The 21,682-nt window shown below is 39.1% G+C and overlaps 1 protein-coding gene across 1 annotated transcript in view; it reads right to left on the bottom strand.

Moving 5' to 3' along the window:
- The window catches only part of MEI4 (meiotic double-stranded break formation protein 4), a 52,719-nt gene extending 39,340 nt beyond the window's left edge, over window positions 1-13,379 (bottom strand). Inside the window, exons 1-3 of the mRNA XM_088150712.1 lie at window positions 11,968-13,379; window positions 10,942-11,187; window positions 4,236-4,786 (exon numbers count right to left, since the gene is read on the bottom strand). Coding sequence (XP_088006838.1) covers window positions 4,236-4,786; window positions 10,942-11,032 — 642 coding nt within the window. The 5' untranslated portion in view covers window positions 11,033-11,187; window positions 11,968-13,379. The remainder of the gene's footprint in view (window positions 1-4,235; window positions 4,787-10,941; window positions 11,188-11,967) is intronic.
- Between the last annotated feature and the right edge of the window lie 8,303 nt (window positions 13,380-21,682).

Here is a 21,682-nt window from a genome sequence, read left to right as displayed (position 1 = left end):
TTTAACTCGAATTTTGCTACAACAGACTCCATTCTTAACTATGGATTGTCTGTAACTTGGGTGTTCTTAACCCAGGGTCTATCTGTATTACAAACATTGCTCTAAAAAGTGTTGCTTATGACATTAAAAAACAGGATTATCTCCTGGAACAATAATCACATTTACTTTTTCAATAATAACATGAGGTTGAGAGATAGGCAATGTCTAAAGTCACGTACACCCTGGCCAATAAAGGATTTGAATCATGATTTCACCATATACTATATCTGCACTACTCTTCCTACATTACATGTGATCTAAAGAAAGGGTTAATCATATGTACCTTTCCCTCTGCTGTTGGATTACAATTTCTATGATTCCAGACTATTGGCTACACTGATAGTGTGGTGGTAAGTGAAATACAACTTTCACCTACCCTTGCTAAAAACATGACAAAGTTATTGTTTGCTTCTACAACACAAAGATGTAAAAGACCGTATAATCTTAATTAGATTGAATGTTATGATTAATAATCAATCATATGGAGAGCAATTGCCTGTTAACACAAGTAAGATGAATTTGATTAACATTAAAATATTTTTTGATTAAATCAGCAAAGCCTAAAAGCACAACTAGAAATATTCCACTGGTTTGCATTTTTATAGAGGGTCAACAGCCAAAGAGACTTCCTTGTTAACTACACTGAGCATTTTGGGTTTTCTTCCCAGAAATGTTGTTCTTAAAGTTGTCACTCTTCATTACAAGGAACAATTCTATTTAGATAGATACTGAACCAAGAACTTGCAAAATTAATAAAGTTATCATACAAATTAAATCAAACAAGAATAACTTTAACTACTTTTCAATTTCATGAACTGTAGAACCACCACACATTTTTTTAAACTGGGACGAAAATGAATCACATCTTTTAAATGTTAAGCACTAGACTAGATCATTACAGAGATGAAAAATATGGTGCAGAAAATGGAGAAAAAGTATACAGTAATCATTTCAAAGTTTATGGGGTGTAAATAAATTATTTTTATTTACTATATTTATTTAGTGGATGCAGTTCCTAAACCTATTTATATTTAAATTCCAGGAATCATGACCTTAATGAAACAAGATTTCTCAGGTTTCTTTTCTCTAGCTCAAATGAAGTAGGAAAGAATAAAAGGTTAATGCAACTTTCCGCAACCCTAGTGCCTCCCATCAAATTCTGGTGTTTTACTGCCTTCATCTCCAGCTAACAGTTTAAGGAAATCTAGGCTGTGCTAGTGGCTCCAAAGAAGTTAAACAATTGTATTGGCTTTCAAAAATACTCAAGAGATATGCTTATAATGATTTACCAGATGTAATCCAGCCATGTTTTGTTTTGCAATCTCACAAATTATAGCTAGCATATGATTTCAAGGGAATATGTAATGCTTACGGCTTTTAATTTCAGAGTTTTACCAAAGAGGCAAGCTATCTCCTACTCACGCTGGTACTGTAGAATTTGCTTTACTAATCACTACAACATATTCACGTCATTTATAAACATGATGTAGAAACTGATTGCAAACCAGATTAAGAAGATACAAGTATAAATGACCTCTTATAATTTGCTCTTATATAACAGAGCAAATTCTATTATATTCTGATAGTATATGACTGAGTTAGACTATCTAAATTTTATTGGGAAACTACTAATCTGCAACTTCAAATTGCAAGATTGCCGATCCAATGACACTATCACAACCATCCAATTCATTGGTGATTATTTTCATAAATTAAAGCATACATGGGTGTCCATAGCCACATATTTGCAACAACAACAAAAAAAGCCTTAACACATATTCATTAACATTTCCATTCACTGTAGCTTTATATAGTACTTCATGGGCCTCAGCATGGCGCCCAGGGGCATCAATGACTCTTTAAACACATCAGGTGCTGTCCTTGGTATTATTACGTATCCTGTCCCACCAGACATTAACACACCCTCACACACAGAGGAAACTTAATAATACCCTTAATAAACCAATTTTACAGGAACAATCTGTTTTTGTTTTTAAATTCTACTACTAGGACAAATTATATATTTCTGATCATATTTGCCACTAGAAACGAGTGCTATTTATGAATAATTCATTTTAAAATTTGTTTATTCTGAATACATTAAGAGGCTTCTCTTGATAAGAGTGATCTGAAATTGAAAATATTAATCAAGCAGTGAGACTTTTGAAAAAGGCAATTTAAGACTGCTAGTAGTGTCCATATTTTTACTATTCACCAGTCTAGAAAAATGTTCTGTAGTTATGCAAATTGTTTCCCCATTTCCTTTCTTTAAGAGGCCACAAAAGGAATGACAGGAATCTAATCTTTAGTTTTTAAAACTTTCTTAAAATCATACTACTCTTCCATTATTTTCATATTTATTTCACTTGCTTTCTTACAATTTTTATTTTTTTAATACGTTCTTGTCATGATATATTTTCATGGAATGAATGAATGTTTTCCTCTACATCAGCCTTTTCCAACACTAGATAAAATCCTTATACGTTAAGTATATTTTGTGCAAATTGTCAGAACGCAATCTTTAGACTGAGTGCATAGGTCAAAAGCACAAACCCAAGTGGATTGAGGGACTACATACATCGCTCCCTCATTAATTGACTAATAAAATCAATCTGACCTCAGAAACAAGCATTTACAAAGCTTTCCTCCAGTGTTTTTATAATTAGCCACAGATTCTTTGTCCAGACAATTTATATCACACAATTTAATAGTTTAATCTGAACCAAGAGTACTTTGCTATCATTTCACAATCAGGGTGGTTCTTTAAGGTCTTATTGCCTAGAATTAGCTGATATGTCCTATTACTGTGACTTGTGGTTTAGATACTATATTTTGGTCACAGACCTATAGTACTCCAAACAAACCAAAACCAAGATCTAATTAAAGCCTTGTAAAGTTTTTATGTTCAGGTAATTTTATATTAGAAATTAACATAAGTGCCATAAAATACTTTTTCAAAGTTTCTCAAACACTATTAGTATCATCCCACTTAATAGGTTTTTCAACTATTACCTGAACTATGACTTTTAAATCTGTGAATAGTTAATACCAAGAAAAGGTATTTGCTGGAAATGCAAAGAAATTAAATTTGGTAATAAATTGTTCAAAAGTAATTATCCTACTTAAGCTATAATCAGGAAAGCTGGGAAAACCTATAAAGACTACACTAGCCTGGATATTTCACAGATTCCCACTACATTCCAACACATGCTTTAAATTATGAAAATATTTTCAAATGCTGAAGTTCCTTGAAATTCTGTCCTAATCTGAAAACAGAAGCCACCTGGATATATGTTAGTAGTTATTAGCCCCTTGAGCTCATTTAGTGGGAAAGAGCTGGATTCTCCTGTACTACAAAATATTTGAATTTAGATGACTCAGGCTAATCTTCAAAATGCATGCATAATATCCTCCTTGAGCACTTTTCAACCAGACTATAAACTGCCAGCATGCTTACTGAATATCTTGCAAGTTTCACCTACACCTATCAAAAAGCATCTGAGCAACTTTGAAATGTAACATGAGCACTTCTTTGTTATGAAAGATAATTTTTACAAGCACAACAGATGTGGAGCATGAACCAGCCTCTGCTCCATATTTCTCAGCAAACTTTCAATAAGGAATGCTCAGATAGAATCTGTCACTAAAAAAGACTGCTTAAAAGGTCCATGAATCCACTTGCACAGGATCCACTAATCCCTATGCAAGCAGACCAAATTTGTCCCCATGCAGCTTTGGGATGCAACCTATTAAACTGGCAATTCTCAGCGAAGAAGGGCTTGGCAACCTGCAACTATAACAAGCTGACAGTAATAATTTTTAAACTGCAGATTTGGATTAAACTCCCATGTTATCTTTAGGTAGAACTGTTCCACAGATAATGCTAGATTAGTTGGACCAGAGCTATGATTTAAGAAGAAAGTCGTAAGTTTCTTCAAAGCCCAGCCTGGCTCTGTCAACAGACTCTACACACTTTGTAAATACAGGTTGTCCACTAAACAGTAATGTTCTATTTTGATATGCCTGATCCACATATATATGGGTGTGAACCACACTTTGTACCACTCACAAGCTCACTACCCTCCATGTTCTCATTCATGCAAAAGGTTGGAAGCTCAGAATTTCCAGCAATTTAAAATGCTTAACATCATATAAATAAGGATCATACAACTATTCCTGGGAGGTATTTTACTTACTCTGTTGAGATAGCTGCTGTTTAAAATAATTTGTACAAGTCTTTCCACAGTGTCTTCCAGCTTTTTAAAACACCTTCCCAATATCTGACAAGAAAAATCAGCATCATTTAATAATTTAGTTATGACAGAAACAGCCTGAGTCATAAAATCTGGAAAGGGTTGTTCAGGAAGGTTATATGATGTAACCAGACCATCGAGTAACTGAGAAAAAGAACTGGACACAATGGAGCAATCCCTCCCAAGTTTTGTCAAGTCTATTTTCAGACTATTGGACTCTGACAGATTTCTTAGTTCAATGAAATTTTGTAGGAACTGCATGTGCAACGTCAGAGACTCACTCTTGCTGGGAGTCAATGTTGGAAGTACATTTGACAAAATGGCAGGGGCCGAACTGTTGAAATCATGCCCCCTGAGGCTGAAAGCAGGGAGGGTTTCTACTGGATCAACTGTGCAGTCATTTGAGAGATCACATCCAGAATCTTCAAAAAGGTCTGTGCACTCTGCTGTATTAGAAGCTGCCACAGACTGGCCTTCAAGTGGTCTTTCAACGCCTGAAAGACAAGAACAAAACTAGACAGTCAGTATACTATAATGGATGGAGAACTGGACTTTAAGTCGAGATAGCTGGGCTCAACTACTCATTGAAGTGTAAAGCTTTAGGCCAGGCCACTAACAGGGTTCACTTATCATGCAAATTCATGGTTTGCTTAGCCATGTTTTTTTTTTAAACTAAACCACAATTGGCCGGCTTCATACAAACTGCTTAGACAAAACCAACTACAATTTGCTTAGTACATTGTTTGAACCTTGTGTGAGGAAAATATATCTTTGGGTGAATCTTTGGGTGAAAGAAGCAAGTTTTAGAGGCCTCAGATGAATGGGATCGCCTTAATAAAATTGAAACTTAAAGGAATGTGCAGCACCCTTGAAGTTGACATGAACTAGGCTGATTGTAAACCCCTTATCACAAACACTCCCATAGCAAGAGAGGATGTCTTTGTCCTGGCAGTTGGCACCTTGAACTATTTGTTTCTTCCCCTCTGACACTATTGCTTTCCTTATAGCTAGCAGTTGTTCCATCCTTGTAGATAGCGGCCAAGAACAGGGACAGAAAGTAATTTGAGAAGTATTGCTCATTTAGGTATGCCTGCATCATCATATGAATATGTATACGTGTGTGCTCTTTTCCCTTCCCCTTTCTTGTAGAACTGTATAAAAATCAGGGTATCCATTTTGCCTACGGGGAGTGTCTCCCACTAACCTTTGATAGGGTCCCCCTCCAGTACATACTGCCTAATAAACACTGCAGTGAAGCCTTGATTATTTTGCCTTTGAGTCCTGCGTTTTGATTCCACAGAAACCGGTGTCAGAAGTGGGATCCACAGTCTTTGAGCTGCAACCGGGGACGACAGCAGGACACCCTACAGGGTGAGTGTTGTGGTGAGCCTGATCCCATTTCCCTTTCCCGCTGCCACATAAGGGCACCTTTTAGATGTGTGTGTCAGGCAACAGTCTGTGTCTAAAAGTCTATTTTGGCTAGGGAGGATTGTTGGATGCATGGCCATGCCAAATTCTCAGCCGCACCTGGCCTTCCTGCGAGCTTAACTGCGATGACCGGATGTGTCCAGAAAGCAAGGAGGAATTTGGTCTTGGCAGAGTAATTGTGTTCCTTTTGTGTCGAGCAGAGGCTGACCCCGAGAATCTGCTCAAACTCCCTTTTCCTGCTGTTTCCCTTTGAATGAAGTTGCCTTAAGCTGCTAATAGGCAGGGAAGGAAGTGTTAATGGTATCCAAGCAGACTATGAGAGGTGTTTGAGTGCATTCATGAAAGAAAAGGAGTGAAAGTGTCAGGGATCACATAAAAGCTGATCCTCCCGGGTCGAAAGCAACCCGACATGTGGATCCAAGGACCAAAATAATCAACGCAGGAGAAGAGAGACCAGTAAAGGAGGAACCTCCAGATCCCGGACGTGGGCAGAGATCAAATATCAGATAAGTAAAATCTGAAAGGGTTAAAAGAATCTCTGGGAGGAAAGGAAAGGAAAAGAGAAAATGGGTAATTTGCAAACAAAGCATGCTTTGAAGGAAGCTCTGCAGGGAGCTCCTATTAGGTTATAGCTGTACTCAGTACTGCTCTGGGGGAGTTGGGAGAAAACCAGATTAGATAGAGTTAACAAATATATTTTGAGTCTCCCACCCAAAGAGAAAGCAGTTCTCTTTGAAGCAGTTTGTTGTGTAAAAGCAATAAACTAGAGGCAGAAAGCAAAGCCAGCATCTGGAAACATAATTATCAAAAGTCAGAAACAAAAAGCAGACAAACAGGAAAGAGTTAACAGTTGAAAGCAAAAAGACTGTTAGCAAAACATAAACAACAGAAACTAAAGGACTTTATCCCCAATTGTCAGCCTACAAAGTAACAAAAGAGAGTTAACTTTAACACAATGAGAAGATCCTCTCCTGGAAATTATGCTGACCACCCCTCCTAATAATCAACAAAGGGCTCAGCCCGCTGTGCATTCCCCATCTGGACCGGCAGATTCCACCATCAGCCGCCCCGTGGTGAGTCATACAAGATCTCACACTCAGTTATATCCAATGAGGCAAGTACCTAATGGCACTGGAGAAATCACAGAAGTACATATTCCCTGGGATCCCCTAGAATTAGAAGCCTTCCGAAGATGATTTCCACCCACCCATGAGAACCCAACCAAATTCAGGGAAAAATTGAAGCTATGCATTGACACTTATTGTCCAATACATGCTGACCTTAAAATGTTAATTTCTCATATTATGCCAACAGCCAGAATTTACAGACAATCTAATTGGCCACCAGAAGCTCCAAAAGTTGATAGTGGAACAGAGAATCTTGCACAATCACTTGTGAATGCACATACCTTTGCTGATGCTATTGCAATTGTTTATCCAGCTGTGCTGGACTGGACTAAAATTACTGATGCAAAGCAAAACACGGATGAAAATCCTGGCGATTTTTTATGAGAGACTGATTACTGGCTTTAAGAAACATGCGGGAGTTCAGGACCCTGAAACAGATATGCTGAATACTGTTCATCAGCATTTTGTAAACCAGCTAGAGCCATGGCTAGGAAACAAAGTGACAACCCATCTCCGGGGATGGAAGAATAAGTCACTCAATGAACTGAGGGAGGAAGCCTGAGTTCATTGGCATCAGCGAATGCATCATGAGAAGAAGGAAAAGCATAAAGTCAGATTAGCTGCCTTGTAAGTAAATATGGGTCAAGGGCCCACCAGAAATTCCCAACAGAAAGGTGTTTATGACAGGAGAAGAGGATGTGTATGAGGACTGCAAAAGACGAGAGGATCTGAATGGAAAGGAAGAGGAGTTTTTCAGAATCATAGATAGAATTCAGGATGTTTTCTTTGTGGAAAGTGCCAGATTGCTTGTCATCCTGATGTAAATTGGAATTGTTGATTCCAGAAGAGGGTGATGTTAATGCATAACAGGTTCATGAAGCAGTGTTTCAGTTTTTATCTGCTAAAGTTGTCACACTGTCCCTGCCTCCGGCAGGGCGGCAGAGCCTAGTCTGCTGAAGGGAGCTTGTTGGGCCTGGCTGGGGAGGAGGCAGCAGGAAGGAGTCGACAGAGGAGGCAGGGTGGTGGCTCCCTGGGCGAAGGTGGCAGCTGTCAGCGCTGTGCAAGGCCTCGTGAGGGCAAGGCTCTGCTGCTCTGCTGTGCATGTCCTGGGGCCACACCCTCCCCCAGCACCTGGATCCCAGGCCAGCAGCAGAAGGAAGAAGATGGCAGTCAGCTGGGGGCAGTTGTGGGGTGGCAGGGGCAGGTGACAGTGGAGTGCAGGGTGGCCAAAAGGGTAGAGATGGGGGCAAGATAGATGGGTGGAATCAGCTGAAGCAGAGATGAGCACGGCAAGGCGATGGAGCCTCATCTGCCAAAGGGAGCTCACCAGGCCTGGCTGGGGAGGAGGCAGTTGGACTGAGCTGGCAGTTCGCGTGGGGCAGAAGCGTGAGGCCCTAGCCTAATGATGGCCACAACCAGGACCTCCAGAGCCGCATGATCACATGATATTTCGCCTAACAACTGCTTAACACTTAGCAATGGAAATTCTAGTCCCAATTAGGGTCATTAAGATAGGACTACCTGTAGTGACAATCCTAGCTGATTCCTAAAGCCCAACCTAACAAACAGGGTCTCGTATCCAGTAATCTGTGGAACAGTGCCTCTAAACACCACTGTCTTGGATAACCATAACCACTCTCCTGCTCCTGTCCTGGGTTCTCACCTGATGCCACACCTGAAATCCAGGTGGGTACTTGTCCAAGAGGGGAACGCCACTCTCAAAGCCCAGCCAGGTTTCGGTAACACACACAAGGTCAGCCTTCTCATCTGTGATCAATCACAAATAAGGGCAGCCTGACCTGGCATTCAACAGCAACAGCCAAAAGCCAGGGCCTCTGAAGGTCTGTTGACTGGGAAATGGGGTTGATCAGAGGGGGCCAGAACATGACATAAGAACATAAGACACTGGGGTCACATTCCTCAAGAGTGGCCTGCCCCCTGTCTCCCACCATACCTTCCCCTACCTGTTATCACAGAGATGTTCTGGCCCACCCTTAACCCTGCAGAGATCCCCTCTTCCCCCAGCCCATACTGGCCTGTCCCCAGGTCAGAGGGCCCAACCACATCATCTACCAGAAATGCAACCTCCTGGGGGCTATCTGGGTTCTTAGGGTAATTGTGGGTTCAGCACTCAGCACCTCACCTGCCCTAGATAGCATCCCTCCTAACAAATGTCCAACTCCCACTAGGCACTCCAAGCCAGCCCCTTCTCACCAGACTCCTGGAGATGCCTGCTCTTCCCTGCCTACCTGAGGGTGATTCAGGTTGCTATCCCTTTCCCAGCTGTCACCCAAGGAAAGACTCAATGGCACCCAGCTGTTAACAGAAAATCACCCTCCACAAATCCACAACCAACAAGAGTTACTACTGAGACCATTGTTACAGAATCACTTCAATGTTTATTCCCAAGAAAACTTGTTTTGCCCAATGCAGAACCTGACAGCTTCCAGACATAGCTTCATGTTGTCTGTGGTATCCCCAGCTCAGCGCAGGGTGGTGATGAAAACTTGACCATCACCTGCAAACTAGTGACAATTAACCTTGAACTGCAACGAAGCCTAGCAGCTTAATATAGATGTTAAGTAACTTAGGAGAGGTAAGTATATACTGAATCTAAAGACTGACAATGCCTCATTAAAGGAGAGGGTATATCTTAGCCCCTAGCACCGCATATTGGAATGGCCTCAGACTCAAGCATTACTCCCCTATGATTACTGAGTGGAACTATCCACTCAAGCAGGAGTAGAACCATCATAATATGGTGTCTCCAATTCCCAACCCAATTCCCAATCCAGCAACATACCATGGATATTAGTATTACATGATGCTGAAAAATTAACAGGACCAAACAGGGTGTACTCCCCGCATGAAGGTCCCTGCCCAGGTCATCTGCCAGTGGGTCTAGCACTGTTTCCATCCTGTGACTGAATCTGAAACCAGACTGGCATGAACCTATACAATCCATTTCCTATAGGATTCTTTATATTACAATATTCCCTGAAAAGGGAAGTTTGGAATTGGACAAAAGAAAAAGAAAAAAAGGCAGGGTCCAGGGTAGATCTTTTCAAGGAAGGCAATATACCCCTTCCTTTAATGGGGCATTGTCAGTCTTTAGATTCAGCTATTCATGCTCTACTTGGCCACCCAAAGTTGCCAAGAAGGACATGGGTCAAGCACACAGATAGCAAGGTTCACATTACAGAGAATCCTAACCACTTCCTTAGACTCTACAAGTTCAAAAAAATCCCGAATGATCCTACAAGACTCTGCTTTGCTCACCATTGTGGACTGCTCAGCTGACATCCAACTCAGAGCACATATGAGTAACTTTATCCCAGCCATATTTCCCCCAAACAGTCTGGATAATCTTGAACAGGATTGCCAATCGGGCATTTGGATGCAATAAGCATGAAGAAGAATTGGTGCTTTGCCAATAGCCAAATTAAAGGTTTGGAATTCTAGGAATAAAAACAGCTCTTCTCTTTTTTAATGTATCAGTGGCTAAAAATCCAAAGACAAGGTACGTGTTAACCTAAAGCAGAACTGTTCAAACTTCTTCAGGCTTAAATGCCACACTTACCCTCTGAATGGTGTATCAGGAGTAATACTGCAAAAAAAGAAATGTGGTGCAGTTCGAAGAAATGAATAAGGGCATGGGAAAAACTTGACTTGCTTTCATTTCATTTTATTTCATTTAATCAATATAATTACTCCTCATATATTTAATAGTATCCCCCTTCTGTCACATAAAAATTAAAATTCTGTTACCACTTCTTGGAAGAACTCTAGAGAGTACATCCAAGGTTTAGGGCCCCACATGCAGCAAAACAAAAACAAAAACAGATTATGATCCCAAAGGAGGAGAGGAATTTGTAACCTGTTATTGCCCAATCAAAGAGGTAGTGAAACTACCAAGGGATTTGGGCATCTCATCACACAGACTCCCATGCTGGCTAGCTATGTGTATTCCTCTTTATTTCATTTTAAGCTCAAATAGTAATGGCAGGGCAATTCATAATTGCCCAAATATATGAATAACATAGACTTATTTTCAGAGGAAGAGCATGATTACTAGAAATACATTTGAAACTTACTGTTTTTTACACTGATTCCTGAAAAAAATTTACTCAAAAGGAGCTGTTGCCTTAAACGAAGAACTTCCATTTCTAATGCTTCAACTCTCATTTTCCATTTGGAATCCTGTCCAGATGCTGCATTGGCCAGGTGCACTGCATATTCTCTGCTGCTTTTATCTGGTGGCTTGGAGCGGATAATAGCTAAAGCCAGTGCCAACTGCAATGCTTTGAAATACCATGTTGCATCTTCTTTATCTTTTATGTCTGTTAGAATGAAAGCAAGGCCATATTAGGTACTTCTCTCCAATTAAAATGCTGCTTTATGTTTTATTTATTAATTGATCTAAAGGAAATAGTCTAGCCCTGGCAAGGCTTATATTAATCAAAAGATTCAGCCATCCAAGACAAGAAAAATTAAATATTTACAAATTGCGATGACATATTGTCAAAAATAAATTGTAGTCTCAAGGTTTGAAAACAAGAATGTGAATCAAAGGACTCTCATACTATGCTAATGTGTAAGTACTCTTTTTGTGAAACTTTAGATAGTGTCTGTGTAGGTAAGTAATAGACAAAGACAGTCTATTAAATTAAATTAAAGTTCAGAAACTATGTCCTTTTACACAGTGGCTGGAATGCAAAATGGCCTTATAAAGAATTTGGGGTAGAACTTCCATCTATGTTAAGCCTCCCTGAGGCCTAATCTGAAAAAGAGCAATCTAGGAGTTACTCTAAGGATTACCATCCAATTCTGTCCCAAGTACTGGAGTTTTAAATTCTTCAGATGCTGATCCTGAATTCACAGCTCTGTCTCTTTACCAACTACCCACACTGGTTCTTTTTCAGAACTGTCCCAGACAGCTGAGTAGAAGCCATATATGGGGAAGATCCCTGACATGCATCCACACCACGAGCCTTACATCAAGAACAGTTAACCAGGGTTGGCCTTGGTTAGTTCTTGAACCAAGTAAGTCCAGAGCTGTAGGTAGATTGAGAAGTTTAAAAACAACTGTCAAACCTGACAAGAGAATCTTTATGTTTTACCTGATGTGAAGCCACTGATTCAGGTAGAGGTGGTGGCAACAGCTGAGTCCATGGGTGATTCTAGATTCTTGCTCTTTAAATAGATTTCAGTTGAAAGATGAAGTCCAGACACTAATCCTGATTAATAATCAATGAAGCAAAAGTTGCCTTTTCTGAGTTGTTCCATATCCAACCCAACACCCAGGTCTCTGTTGCTAATGATTCCCTTTAAAGGCCTTCAGTTCAGAGGGAATCCAACTAAGTTTGGATTTCATCTAACTATTCAAATGAACAGCATTATGAGCAAACAGTACATAATAGGCCTATGCATGCTTTGAAGATGATTTGGAAGAAGTGCTCTGGATCTCATGTGAGCACAGCATCTCTCAATTATTTATTATCACTTATTATTTTAGGGTCAAGTAGAAGCCTGAAAAAGAATTTGAGTGCTTAATGTACAGGAGAGGTACTGTGTTCGCATGAGATTCAAACCACTTCTTCTAAATAATTTTCAAAACACACAGCTTTATCAGTTACTATAAACACATATACCGTTAGTCCCCGGGTAAGAACACCCAGTTTACAGATGACCCAAAGTTAAGAACAGAGCCTAACGTAGCAAAATTCAAGTTAAATACACAATGCTTCAAGATAAATACACAATGGTTCGAGTTAATTACACAATACTATTTATACAGTATTATACAATAATACTGTTCCTGCTTACATACACATTCAACTTAAGGACAGACCTTGGGAACGGAACTCGTTTTTAAACTGGGGACTGTATTACAAAATAAGTATTTTATGATCAACTGCTTGAAGTAAACTAGCTGCCCTACATAATGATTATTTTGTGTAAATTTATAATTGCTTTGAATTCTGTTGGCCTTTAACATATAAATTACATTATTTGCTTGAAAAGAACTCATTTAATCCCTAAAATAATAACCTTTGAACTGGAGTATGTTTAATGCAAGACAGTAAGTTTGCAAGCAACCATACTCATAGAGGAGAGGACCCACTTAACTCTGCTCACAAAGTGAGTACTACAGACGAATTAATTGCCTGAACCAGGCTTTTATTTAAAAGAAGCTGATATTCCTGAAAGGGAGATATTTATTCTGTCTTAATGAGAATAAAACTCTAGGAAAATGAGACAAAGTAAAAAAGCTCGGCACTAGATAAGATAGGATTTGTGTTTCTGTTTGTCATTGTTATCCCTGTCTACTCTTCTGTATTGGAGGTTTGCATTAAATTCAGCAATTTTACAAGCAAAGCTAATTTCCGTATTCTTATAGCAATCCATAAATTTAGGTGTTTTTAGTGCTTTCCAGGGTTGTACAGATAACTAAGAAAAAAAAAACTAGTTCTCTATTACAGCTGAAAAAAAGGACTTAATTTACTTATTTGGATACATTTTCCGGACCAAAAAAAGAATCTTAAGAAAGTCAGAACATGATGAAGAGTTGGAAAAGTTAGAAATATTCTTTGATTTTTCATACAAACTCAAAATTCCTCTCTCAAATGTCTCACTTCATATTAAAGGACTGAAACATTAAGAATTCTGAAACCATAAAAGCAGAAAATGTGCTTTTAACCCTGAAGCCAACTCACTCCTTTTGTGAAATACCATATCTTACCTATAGGGATCAGACAAAAGAAACAGTCCCAACATGTACAAACACCTTTGGTAATCCTATGTTGAAATATAAGGGCACATCCAGCCAGTTTAATAGGTTTTCCTCCAGCCATGAGATGGCATACTAGTAAGTCAGTAAATAAATCTCTCTGCATAAATCTCACTGCATAAGATGCAGTGTTTGGTGGAATTCTGGCAGGAGAGAATGACATCTACCAAGCACTCTCCCTCATATGAAGTGGGGTTGGGAGAAGAGGTGAGTTCTGATTGATGGCTAGACCATTCGTCTAGGGTTTAGCCATCAGTTTAGTACTCGATCCAGGGGGTGAGTGGGAACGTTCTACCTATCCTGCTTTCTAGGAAATCACCACATCCCATGGATGATCCATGGATTATCCTTCTCACTCTATCACTCTGCCTTTTGTTTGTCTCTCATGCTCTTTCTTGATCAAGTGCTCACTTTACCACTTGCACACTCTCTCCCATTCACTCAACTTTCTCTCTCGACCACTTGTCTTTCTCATTTATTCAATGGTTCTCATGCTTGTACTATTGGTTGCTCATGCACTTTATTGTTCTATCACTTACTCTCATTCATTTGCCCTCCCTTGCTTTCACTTGTCTGTCTTGTTCAATTCTCTCATGCTTGCTTGTCTTTCTTGCTCATCTTTTTTACTTGCTCATCTTTCTCTCTTGCATTTGTCTATCTGTTTGTCTTCTCTTTCCCTTTTGTCCTCTCTAGGTACAGCTGACGGGGGGTGGTTGAGAGGTGCTGGAAGATGGATTCCCCACTTCATCCAGGACCAGGTGAGCTGCCTGTTAGTTTTGGCATTTTTTATATATGTCTAGTAGTCACACATGAGATGAAACCCACATAATGCCTGAGCTGCACTTGGTAAAGCACCACTTAGGCATCATGCTGTCCAAGCCAAAATAGCCTCTCCCATGACTGAAGGGGAGAGATGTTTCCACAGCAACAGAAAGTAGCCAACTGGAGTTGGGCTGACTTGAGCCTCTGACTCATCACCATAATAGTTATGACTGAAGCACCGCATATTGTGCATATAGCAAATCTTATGGTGGGAGAAAACCACCATAACCACCATTAACACAATTATTAATACTGGATTGGATAAATGCAGTGTAGCAGTCTTGGATCTAGGTGAGGAAAAGGTTGCATCATGAGGACGTTTCATTCAAGAATGGTTAGCAAGTAATTATTAAGCCATATTAGGGGATATGTGGATGTGCCCTGAAGTATACAGGGCAAGAGGAATGCATTAAATGATTTTTGTGCATGTCAGAATCAACCCTAAAGGAACCTACTAACTAAAGTATCAGATAAGACACTGATTTGGGATATCAAGAAGAGCAGACTAAGAACAAATACTATCTTAAAAAGTACTTTAAGTACATAGTAGTTTAGTTATATTTAACACATTTGAGCACATACGAAGTATTTAAAGTATAGTCCACAACATATTAAATCAGAACACTAATCAGCTTATCTATGTCTTGGGCTGTAGAAGTCTGAATTTTTCAAACCTTTCTTAACTTCTGAAGTGAAAAGATGGGTGTCAACTTTGCTAATTTGGGTTATTTTATTAAACATTTCCCCCAGATTTAAAAGAACATATATAACCATTTTTAGCAGCAAAACAGAAATATGAATATTTTCTTAGCTACAAGGACTAAAACTTGTTTGCATCAACAGCTAAGCCCTTGAAAAAAGATAAATGTTGTTTATCATCATGCTTTTCTGATTTTTCTGGCATTTAAATGTTCTCTTTTGAGACCTCATTTGTTATTGCTCACTCCTGTTTCACCTTTTGCATCTTCATAAACCACAGACATATACAACAGCAATTTCCAGAATGTAGACAATATTATTATTATTATTTTGATAGCTACTTGAGAATGTGGGGAAAACAAGTGACAACAGGGAAGAATATAAATTTCAGCAGAGACGCAAACAACGAGAGGATGAGAAATAAGATGGATATATTAAAAGAGAAAGAATGTGTATCACAATGCTGTTGCATTCTTAATCTGCAATTCTACTTGTACTTAGCTGACAATTAAGCCCCACTGAAGTTAGTGAGAATTATTCCTGGGTAGACATTTAAAAAAAAAAGGTATTAATTTTGTACTAACACACTAAACGAACAAGATCACTAAAAATAGCATGGTCTCAGGAGAATATTTAGATTGAGTTAGGAAGTTTTAGTTATGGGCCAGTTTAACAAAATGTTTAGGAACCTCTCACATATAAAACTTTTGTAGTGTTCCTTGGGTTCTACATATACTTTTTGCCTTTTTTCCCTGGAAAGGAAACAATGACAGCATCTGTTAGTGGTTCTTAAATTGTTTGACCCAATTACCCCTTTTCCCAGACTTGAATAATATTGTTACCCTTACTCCCCAAAAAAGCCAGACTCTGTGCTTTTACACATGTGTCTTGTCAGCGGCAGTCCCAAACTGGATCCTTGATTCACAAACAAGCAACTACAAACTGCTCCATTACCCCAGGATATGCCCAAGTTACCCCCAGTTTGAGGACATGCCCAAATTACCGTTAGTTTAAGAACCACTGATCTATGTTATGCCACAGCTTCATAGAACTGACTAGTTCATTTTATTATTTTGTTCCAGCTAAGATTAATTTTAGAGGAAAAATGGAATAGATGCCAATTTTCACTTACTGCCTTCAACAATATAGTTGAATCTACTTCTGCATGTCCCAGCATCTAGGAATTTAATCTTGGCGCATGGCACTAATGCCATTTCAGCCAAGAGATGTTTTATTTTAATTTTATTTATCATATTTATACAGCCGTCCATCTCACACAAGGTGACTCTGGAAGGCATGCAACAATTAAATGTTGCACTGAGTTTACCCACCCATTCTTAGGCTCAAGAGGAAGGGACTTGAGAGAACGGCTTCCAAATGGCTTTTCAAATCTTACCCTTCTGCTTATCTGGGTGATTAGCCTTCTTCTGATAATCTCCCTTGAAAGATAACTTATATCCAATCGTCATGTAAAACGGAGGAATCGGGCCCAGCTAAACTCATGAAAAAGTAGCACATTCACTATAGGTATAGATGTGGACTTCATATTTAAATATATATGAGATAATGAAAGCACATAAACTTTAGGGAGCCAAATAAAAGAAAAAGGAAATGATGGTAAATTTCTGTGAGTTGTATGTCTTTGTGGAAGGATGGGGGGAGTGGGAGGAAAAAGAATGGCCCCTCTTTTGTTAAGGCTAAATCAGCACACAACAATGTCAGTGGTGAATTAGTAGAGTGCTAGAAAAGCACAGTTCACATGTTATTAAATACAGAAGTTACTAAATGTCACAAAATGCATTGAGGAGGAGAGGAAAGTCAAGTCCCTTGTCAGCATTCATAACACAAGAAATACCCAACTACATTATGCACAGCGGTGCACACAGACTGTAGAGATAGCTACAAATCCACTGCTGGAACTGGGGAAATGTAACATTTTGCACTACTGAATTATAATCCTAACAGAAAAACAAAGTGTATTTATTACACTGAAGGGCAGCTACTTGAAACATAACCGTCCTTTACTCTAGATTGGCAAATACTGGTAATGTTCTTGATTAGCACTAAATGCAGAAGGAGGAGGAGGATTTGGGGAACTGTGATTAGAAACATGCAAAGACAATGAAGAAAGGGAAATAAATGAGAGAAGTATGATCAGTGTCAAAAACTAAGCAGTCAGAAGAACTGCACGTGAATCTGAGATTAACCAAGCAATTTCTTAATATTTTGGAAAAAGAGAGTCTGCCCATCAGAAATATATTTAAGATGCAATCCTATACTGTATTGACATATCTGGATGTAAGGCCTCTGAAAATTCAGTGAGCCTTCCTTTTGAATGTAAGTCCTTGTGCTTACTTATTTGTCTAAAAATATTTCTGGATTGCAGTTAAACTCCAATACCATGTTAACATTCTTAGGTATTTAATTCTCTTGAATGCAAGCATTTTATATCTTGACAAAATAAATTTACACACAGCTTTTATGCATGGTTATTAAAAAGTACAGGTAGTCCTCGCTTAACAATGGTAATTGGGACTGGCAACTCCATTGCTAAGCGACAGTCATAAAGCGCAACATCATGTGACTGTGCTGACTTACAATGGCAATTGTGGCAGTCCCAGTTGCCATTGTTAGGTGAATCCCATGTGGTCATAGTGTCCTGTGGTAATGTGATCGTCATTTGCAACCTCCTGCCAGCTTCCCTGTTGACTTTATGGGAAGTGAGTAGTGAAGGTCACAAATGGCAATCATGTGACCGCAGAACACTGCAACATCATAATTGTGAGCTGGTTGCTAGGCACCCAAATCATGACGACATGACCGTGGGGATCCTTTGATGGCCACAACTATGAGGACCCATTGTAAGTCCCCCTCGTTCAGCACCATTGTAACTTTGAACGATCACTGAACTGTTCAGTATTTCATTTAAGACATACAATCCCACCATAATTTGTTTACCTCAATTCTGTTAAAATTTTAAATTAGTAATTTACTGGTAATAATTACTGACCTGTATCTTGCAGTGGTGACCCTTTGTTTTACACTACTTCATAAGCATTTTCTTCCTTCTAATATGTTGGATTAAATTATTTGAAGGAGTATACTGAAATTCTGTGCAGTACAGATGTCAACAGCCAAGATAATTCCCTACTTTTAAGAACCTCTAATACCAGAAGATGAATTTAGATCAGCACCACAGTCATTACCAAGTTAGAAAGCTATAGGAATTGATGGAATAATTACAGAAATATGGCAATCAACAGATGAAGAATCTGTAAAGGGTCTAACCAAGCCATGCCAGCAAATCTGGAGAATGACACAGTGGGCAACAGATTGGAAGAAGTAAGTCTACATACTAATGCCAAAGAAAAGGCACTGAACAGAGTGCAAACTGTTGTACAAAATCCTTTATTTCACATGCTACCAAACTAATATTTAAGATCATCCAATGCAGATTAGAGCCCCACATGGAAAGGGAGATGCCAGATGTTGAAGCTGGCTTTAGAAAAGGCTGAGGAACAAGTAACATTATTATTCATGCAGACTAGATAATTGAGAAAGCCAAATAATACCAATAAGAACTGCTTCATTTCTCACTTTCAATAGGTTGTTCCAATAAGTCCACCACACACTTTTTAAATAAAACCTTTGGCTAACCCCCTAGTTTCCATGCCCTGCAACTAAGCCTACTATTATTGCAATTACTGCAACCAAGCCTAAGACAGTATATTACTGAAATTATTTTCCCCTGTTCAACTCTACCTCTATCTTCCCCTATTTCTCATTTTATTTTCTCTGTGTTCAACTTTACACAATAAGTTACTTAGATCAGGAACTTACCCTCAAAATGCCAGGGACATTAGTGCTATTTATATACGTAATAACATTGGACAGGACAGAACACTAGACTATGGGTATACAGGAAGTCCTCAGGTTACAAGATCTATCTATCTATCTATCTATCTATCTATCTATCTATCTATCTATCTATCTAATGTATCTCCACCCATCTCCCCTAATGGGGGACTCTGGGAGGCTCACACAACCCATTAAAACAATAAATATATATACAATCACATAAAACATAAAAACCGTACATAATGTTAAGAAAAGAAAAGGAAAGGAAAGGAAAGGAAAGGAAAGGAAAGGAAAGGAAAGGAAAGGAAAGGAAAGGAAAGGAAAGGAAAGGAAAGGAAAGGAAAGGAAAGGAAAAGGGAAAAGGGAAAAGGGAAAAGGGAAAAGGGAAAAGGGAAAAGGGAAAAGGGAAAAGGGAAAAGGGAAAAGGGAAAAGGGAAAAGGGAAAAGGGAAAAGGAAAAGGAAAAGGAAAAGGAAAAGGAAAAGGAAAAGGAAAGAAAAAAGAAAAGAAAAGAAAAAATCCAAGAGGCTGATGGTTTCCAGAGCTGCAGATGGCAGGCCTCTAAGGGGCTAGCCATCCCCATGCTTGATGTCTTCCCTCCCCACCCCAGGCCAAGCGGCAGAGCCAGGTCTTCAAATCCCTCTGGAGGCCAGGAGTGAGGGGGCCAATCTCACCTCCGGGGGCAAGATATTCCAAAGGGTGGGGGCCACAGCAGAGAAGGCCCGCCTTCTGGACCCCGCTAATCAGAGCTCTTTTACCTAGGGAGTCCAAAGCAATTGGGACCGGAATTTCCATTGCTAAGCAAGTTAAGGTATCAGGCTAGAAACCAGGAGACTGTGGGTTCTAGTCCTGCCTTAGTCACAAAGCCAGCTGGCTGACCTTGGGCCAGTCCCTCTCTCTCAGCCCTAGGAAGAAGGCAATGGCAAGCTACTTCTGAAATCTCGCCAAGAAAACTGTAGGGGCTAGTCCAGGCAGTTGCCAGGAGGCAATAACGATTCAAAGGCACACAAACAAAAATCCCTCCTAGCACCTTTTTGTACAGTTTCATGAAAATACTAATGAAAAATCCTATAATATGATTGTTTCTTACATTCCCAGTTCAAAATCTAAAACTTTAATGTGTTTTCCTCTTGTGATTCAAGGCATTTTCAGAGATTCAGAATTAACAGATCTAATGGAAAAATAAGTTTCTCAAACCCTTTCAATGGTAGGAATTATGACTGAGTGTCTAAAGCTGAAGGAAAAATGAAGTGAAGCTTAAAGTTGGAGATATGAAATACAGTTTTAGTTATATCCTATACAATAGGCTGATTCTTGCAGAATTTTTATAAAAGAATAATACAAAAGACTCTTGCACTGCATTGCAATACTTGTCCTTAAATTTGTATTTGTACTGGTATTTCCTTGGATAACTAATGCTGCAGTGATAAACCATGCTACAGTGAATCATCCAAGTGGTTAACACTGGCATATGGTGAACATATTTAGCAAAGCTATTATGGTTAACAAAGATATAAAAACTTATTATACTTCTGGTAATTATTCCCTTGTGTTGTTCAACCAAATATTTTTTTTCTTTAGCATTCCTCCTTCACTTCTAGCTCCTTCTTTTAGCATTAGGGTATTTAAGGGAACACTCAGCCATGAGCTCATTGGACCAGATAGTATTATCATATCCCACATACACTCCGGACTCAGGGACCTGAAGGAAATAAACTTACCACAAGCTCAGAGTTTCATTCTTTCTTTACTCATCTACCTATAAAGGGCATGAAAGAGAACTCACACACACCTTGTTTCTATAGTAGAAATGGGGTGGGGGGAAGATCCATGTCAGATTATGAGACATAGAGACTGGTAGGAGCTTCAAGACTTAACCAGTTTTATTAGTGTATAAACTTTCCTAAGCAGCTGTTCATGGAAATTTATATCCTAATAGTTGGTAGTCTTGAAAGTGCTACCAAACTCTGTGTCCACCTTGTTGCTATCTGTCAGACAGCAAATCCAAGAACGCTGTGGATTTAGAAGGCCAAGACAGATTCCCTTCAAAACTAGTACTCAGTTTTCTCTTTGTGTTTTCTTCTCCCTCTTTTTGTAAAAAATAACATGTAACACACGTTCACTTTCCCTCCTGGTTCTCTTCGGGGGAAAACAGGCTTATGCTACTTGCTGGTGGTGACCAACTTTTATTGGCTTCAGGGCTGCATCAGGCTTTGTGTGGCAAAAAAGGGCCATATACCAAAAGTAGGTAGTGCCAGGTTCCAATTTTGCACAGGGAATTTGGGATTTGTCAAAAGGTGAAATGGGCGCCTTAAGCCTCTGCAAACCTAAAGATATAATTTGGTTCCTTAAAATGTGCAAACTTTGGGGACTGCAAAATAGTTGTGGCCTTTGCATCGCTTTTCTATATTAATCTTAATAAACAGTTGAGAGCGCAAAAATTTTAAGACATAAGAGTATATTCTGAATGCTGAATTATCTTTCAATGATAATAGGAAGCAAATAATACATACATCTTAATAAAGAAACTTCTGCCATCAATGGGAAATTATAACTGATTCATAGCTGGACACAAAATGATTCTAGCATGCTTAAAGTTAGGTCAGCAAAATTCAGGATCTCACTTGACAGAAAGTATGTCTGCAATGTGAAATATATGTCATATGC

Source organism: Python bivittatus, unplaced genomic scaffold (assembly GCF_059951505.1).
Source record: "Python bivittatus isolate LINGU-HERP-01145 unplaced genomic scaffold, Pbiv_v1 ctg000020_np1212, whole genome shotgun sequence".
NCBI lineage: Eukaryota > Metazoa > Chordata > Lepidosauria > Squamata > Pythonidae > Python > Python bivittatus.
Note: the sequence above shows the minus strand (reverse complement) of the source record. Positions and strands in the feature narration are given on the sequence as shown.